Genomic DNA, 5,164 nt, shown 5'->3' on the forward strand with positions numbered 1-5,164 from the left:
GGGGGGGAGAGAGAGAGAGAGAGAGAGAGAGAGAGAAAGAGAGAGAGAAAGAGAGAGAGAGGGAGAGAGAGAGAGAGAGAAAGAATCTTAAGCAGACTCCACACTCAGTATGGATCCCCATGCAGGGCTTGACCCTGGGATCATGACCTGAGCCAAAATCAAAAGTTGGACACTGAACAAACTGAGCCACCCAGGCATCCCAAATTCCACTTTTTTTTTTTTTAAACGTTTATTTATTTTTGAGACAGAGAGAGACAGAGCACGAACGGGGGAGGGGCAGAGAGAGAGGGAGACAGAATCCGAAGCAGGCTCCAGGCTCCGAGCCATCAGCTCAGAGCCCGACGCGGGGCTCGAACTCACGGACGGTGAGATCGTGACCTGAGTTGAAGTCGGACGCCCAACCAAATGAGCCACCCAGGCGCCCCCCAAATTCCACTTTTAATTAGAAAAAGTAAAATGTTCATCAAGTATTAGGTAACTAAGGCAGATTATAAAATGTAAGATGCCAGCCCCAGTTGTTTCCATGGCTGTCATCTAGTAGACCTTTTAAGAGTAGTGTTTATTCAAACCTTTTCATGCTGCAGAAAACACGGGCAATTCTCCACGTTATTTTACAATGTTTAATATCAAACCTCAATACCAAAACCTGATATAAGGATAGTATAATGAAGGAAAACTACACATACATAAAAGCAATTCTAAATAAGCCAAACATGACATTTCATGAAGAATAGTTTTAAAATCAGGAAAACTATGAATACAAGCCAAAATATATAAACAAGTTAATAAAAATGGAGCAATCATGGGCGTGCCTGGGTGGCTCAGTCAGCTGAGCATCTGACTCTTGGTTTCTGAGATTGAGCCCTGAGGCTCAGTGCTGACTGCCTGGAGCCTGCTTGGGATTCTCTCTCTTTCTCAGTCCCTCCCTCACTTGCGCAAGTGTGTGCACGCTCACTCTCTCTCTCTCAAAAAAGTGCTCTGGGGCGCCTAGGTGACTCAGCTGGTTAAGTGCCCAGCTCTTTGATTTTGGCTCAGGTCATGATCTCGTGGTTGGTGGGTTCAAGCCCATATCACACTCCATGCTGACAGTGCAGAGCCTGCTTAGGATTCTCTCTCTTCCTCTCTTACTGCCCTTCCCCTGCTGGTGCTCTCTCTCTCTCTCAAGATAAAACTTTAAAATGAATGAATTAATGTCCTAAGTGCTTTAAAAATAAAAATAATTACATTTGTGTACTCACCTACAGGGAAGTTCATGATACATTAGTAAAGCTCCAAAATAACATGAAAGCAAACCATAACTATGAGCAATTGACTTGAGTAGAGATGATGAAAGTTTTATAAAAACTAAACTTTTACTAGGTCATGATAAGTCTGAATTAAAAGAAAGGAATTAAAATATTTAGAGATACAATAAAAAACACTACAGGGGCGCCTGGATGGCTCAGTCGGTTAAGGTTCCAACTTCAGCTTAGGTCATGATCTTTACGGCTTGTGAGTTCGAGCCCCGCATAGGGCTGGCTCTATGCTGATAGCTCGGAGCCTGGAGCCTGCTTCAGATTCTGTGTCTCCCTCTCTCTGCCTCTCCCCCACTTACACTCTGTCTCTCTCTCCTTCAAAATAAATAAGCAATAAACAATGAAAAACAGTACAAAGTTGTGAGACAAACATAAGTAGTAGAAAATGTATAGTTCCAAGCAGATCAGGAGATGGTAGCAGCAAGCCCAAAGAAACAAGAAGCCTTTAGGAAAACCTGTTCTCCTTAGCCAAAGGACTAGAAAGAGGGCAGCCTATCAAGACAGAAAACATTTTATTTTTAAAAATGTTTACCTGTTTTTTATTTATTTTTGAGAGAAGGAGAGAAGGAAAGGGAAAGAGAGCACAAGGCAGAGAGAGAGGAAAAGGATCTGAAGCAGAATCTGTGCTGAGGGCAGGGAGCCCAATGTGGGGCTCGAACTCACGAACTGTGAGATCATGACCTGAGCCAAAGTCGCACGCTTAACCGACTGAGCCACTCAGGCGCCCCTAGACAGAAAACTTTTAGACTACTGTAGCCAAACACCAAAGAAAAAATGATGGCCCTACACCATGCCTGGTCAGCAAGTGGGGAGCTTAGACTTGCAACTCTTGCCCAGCTGTAATTAAGTGCCCCACCTCCACTCCACTGGGGTGGTCTAGTGGGGAACTTGACCTCCCACTCCTGCCCACAATAACGAGGCCACCCTATGTGTCAAGGGAAGCTGTGCTAGGGAACATGAACTTCTACTTCTATCATCCCCACAGTATCAGAGCCCTGCTAAAACAGAAAATTTACATAGACCAGTCTTACAATACCCAAAATATACAGGATACAACTGAAAAGTCATTCGTCATACCGAGAACCAGGAAAATCTCAATTTGAATAGGAAAAGATAATCAACAGAAGCCAACACCACAACACAGATGTTGGAATAATCTGACAAGGATTTTAAAGCAGCTGTCATAAAAATGCTTCAACAGCCAATTAGCAACCTGCTTGAAACAAACGGAAAACTCTAAGTCTTGGCAAAGAAAAAGAGCCAAATGGAAATTTCAGAATTGAAAAATACAGTATCATTGTCCTTGAGCAAAAAGGCACCTGCAAAACTAACCTCCTGGGGCTTCTCTGGACTAGCTGCTTCTTCAGGACTGGCCACAGCCATGCTCTTTCTCCGCTTTGTATTTCCAGATGGGTACTCCTCTTGAGATCGTTCTGGTCTTTTTAACATCGACCGGGTGACAGAGCTACATGTGGAAGAAGAGTCAAACAGCTTGCATCGATTGCCCTAGTGGGGGAAAAAAAAGAGACCCATCTTCCATTAAAACCCGCTCACTTGAATGGTAAAGAGAATGGACCAAGGGCTTTCTGGGATGGTTTAAAATCCACCCTAAATTAGGTAACAGACACTGTCCATTCATCTAGTCCCAGCACTCTTGTAGGGCCTAGCACATACTAGACATTGAATACCTGGTGCTCAATGAATACAAACTGAGTTGACATCATATGGAGAGGAGGAAGACAATCCATGCCCTTTTTCTAAAGCTCACTGTCTACAAAGGGTCCTAAGAGTCACGTAACTATCACCTTTCGGTTGGGAACACCTTTTGATTTGCCTCTTCCCCTCCATTTTATTACTTGCACCTTGCTTGTTTTTTTTTTATTTTTAAAGTTTGAGAGAGAGAGAGAGAGAGAGAGAGAGTGAGAGAATCCCAAGTAGGTTTCACGAAATCATGACCTGAGCTGAAATCAAGAGGATGCTTATCAACTCAGCCACCCAGGTGCCCCAGCAGTCAACAGGTTTTAATACCCCACCTAAATCCAGAAAAGGTGTGATGTAATTAGACTATGCTAGAAAACAGAGTCAATAAGGTGTTAAAATAGTGCTAAGGGTGTAAATCTGTAGGGAGCAGGGGTGCACAGAGGAGCAGGTGCCCTCAAAATTGTGTTCAAAAGTCCTTTCCACTTGGTCTAAGACTAATTTCCCAGCATCTAAGGGCAGCCAATCTGACCAACAGTAGGGATAGTCTAAACTTATCTCTAGGTTCATGACTCAGTGTGCCTTGGCCGGCCCAGCTTTTCCTTCCATGCAGAATCTCTTTATGCCCCAGTAAGCCGCTCCTTTCCAAGATGATACTAAAATTTCAATGACGCTTCTTTGAAATGCTCTGGTCAATAATCTGCAGCAGAGTGTGCCACTCCCATGCCAGCTCTCTCAGAGACCAAGGATTTTCTCCTAACTTTGCTGAAGTCTATTTTATTTTTATTTTTTTTTTTAAAAGTATGCTCATTTATTTTTTTTTTAATTTTTTAAAAATATTTATTTATTTTTGAGACAGAGAGAAACAGAGCATGAACAGGGGAGGGGCAGAGAGAGAGGGAGACACAGAATCTGAAACAGGCTCCAGGCTCTGAGCGGTCAGCACAGAGCCCGACGTGGGGCTCGAACTCACGGACCGTGAGATCATGACCTGAGCTGAAGTTGGACGCTTAACCGACCGAGCCACCCAGGCGCCCCTCTGAAGTCTATTTTAAAGGGATATTTTCAGAAAAGCAAGACCAGAGATTTTCTTTTTAATGTTTATTTATTTTTGAGAGACAGAGACTGAGCATGAGTTGGGGAGGGTCAGAGAGAGAGGGAAACAGAATCCGAACAGGCTCCAGGCTCTGAGCTGTCAGCACAGAGTCTGATGCAGGGCTTGAACTCACAAGCCGTGAAATACTGACCTGAGCTAAAGTCGGACACTTAACCGACCAAGCCACCCAGGCACCGCCAGCATTTTTAAAGTTTATTTTGTAAAACAGAGTGCAAGTGGGGGAGGGGCAGAGATAGGAGAGAGAGAGAGAATCCAAAGCAGGCCCCACGCTATCATCACAGAGCCTGACGTAGGGCTCAATCCCATGAACCGTGAAATCATGACCTGAGCCAAAAAAATCAAGTCAGATGCTGCTCAACCGACTGACCCACCCAAGCACCGCCAGACATTATTTATTTACTTTTACATTTTTATTTAGTTTTGAGAGAAAGAGAAAGACAGAGTACAAGTGGGGGGAGGGGCAGAGAGAGAATAGGACACAGAATCCGAAGCAGGCTCCAGGCTCTGAGCTGTTAGCACAGAGCCCGATGCGGGGCTTGAACTCACAAACTGTGAGATCATGACCTGAGCCCAAGTTGGACGCTTAACCGACTGAGCCACTCAGGCGTCCCAGAGATTTTTTTTTTTAACCTAGAAGAGCTGGGAGCATTTTGGGGAAGAGAATCCACTGCTTTCAACAGAGTCTCAAAGGAAATTGTGAACTCATCCAGGGCGGACACCACGATTCCAATATAGCTCCAGCAACTGTGAGTCTGCAGTAACTGTTTGTGTTATGCTAGATGATATGGATGATATGGAATATAAATAAATGAGAAAGACCTAAAAAAGACCCAAAAAACAAAACAAAACACCTCAGGGTACCTGGGTTGCTCAGGGGTTAAGTATCTGACTCATGATTTCAGTTCAGGTCATGATCTCGGGGTCCTGGGTTGAGACTTGTGTCAGGGCCCATGCTGGGCGTGGAGCCTACTTAATATATATATCCCCCAACCCCCAACTCTCTCTCTCTAAAAAAAAAAAGAAAGAAAGAAAGAAAGAAAGAAAGAAAGAAAGA

At 44.1% G+C, this 5,164-nt stretch overlaps 1 protein-coding gene across 5 annotated transcripts in view; it reads right to left on the bottom strand.

Annotated features, from left to right (window-relative positions):
* Positions 1–5,164, bottom strand: part of CDC25A (cell division cycle 25A) — a 26,258-nt gene that overhangs the window by 8,568 nt on the left and 12,526 nt on the right. For all 5 annotated transcript variants that reach the window (XM_049642621.1, XM_049642618.1, XM_049642620.1 and 2 more), the window contains one exon: positions 2,628–2,801. In XM_049642621.1, the coding sequence (XP_049498578.1) occupies positions 2,628–2,801 (174 nt within the window). The remainder of the gene's footprint in view (positions 1–2,627; positions 2,802–5,164) is intronic.

This window comes from Panthera uncia, chromosome A2 (genome assembly GCF_023721935.1).
Source record: "Panthera uncia isolate 11264 chromosome A2, Puncia_PCG_1.0, whole genome shotgun sequence".
Lineage (NCBI taxonomy): Eukaryota > Metazoa > Chordata > Mammalia > Carnivora > Felidae > Panthera > Panthera uncia.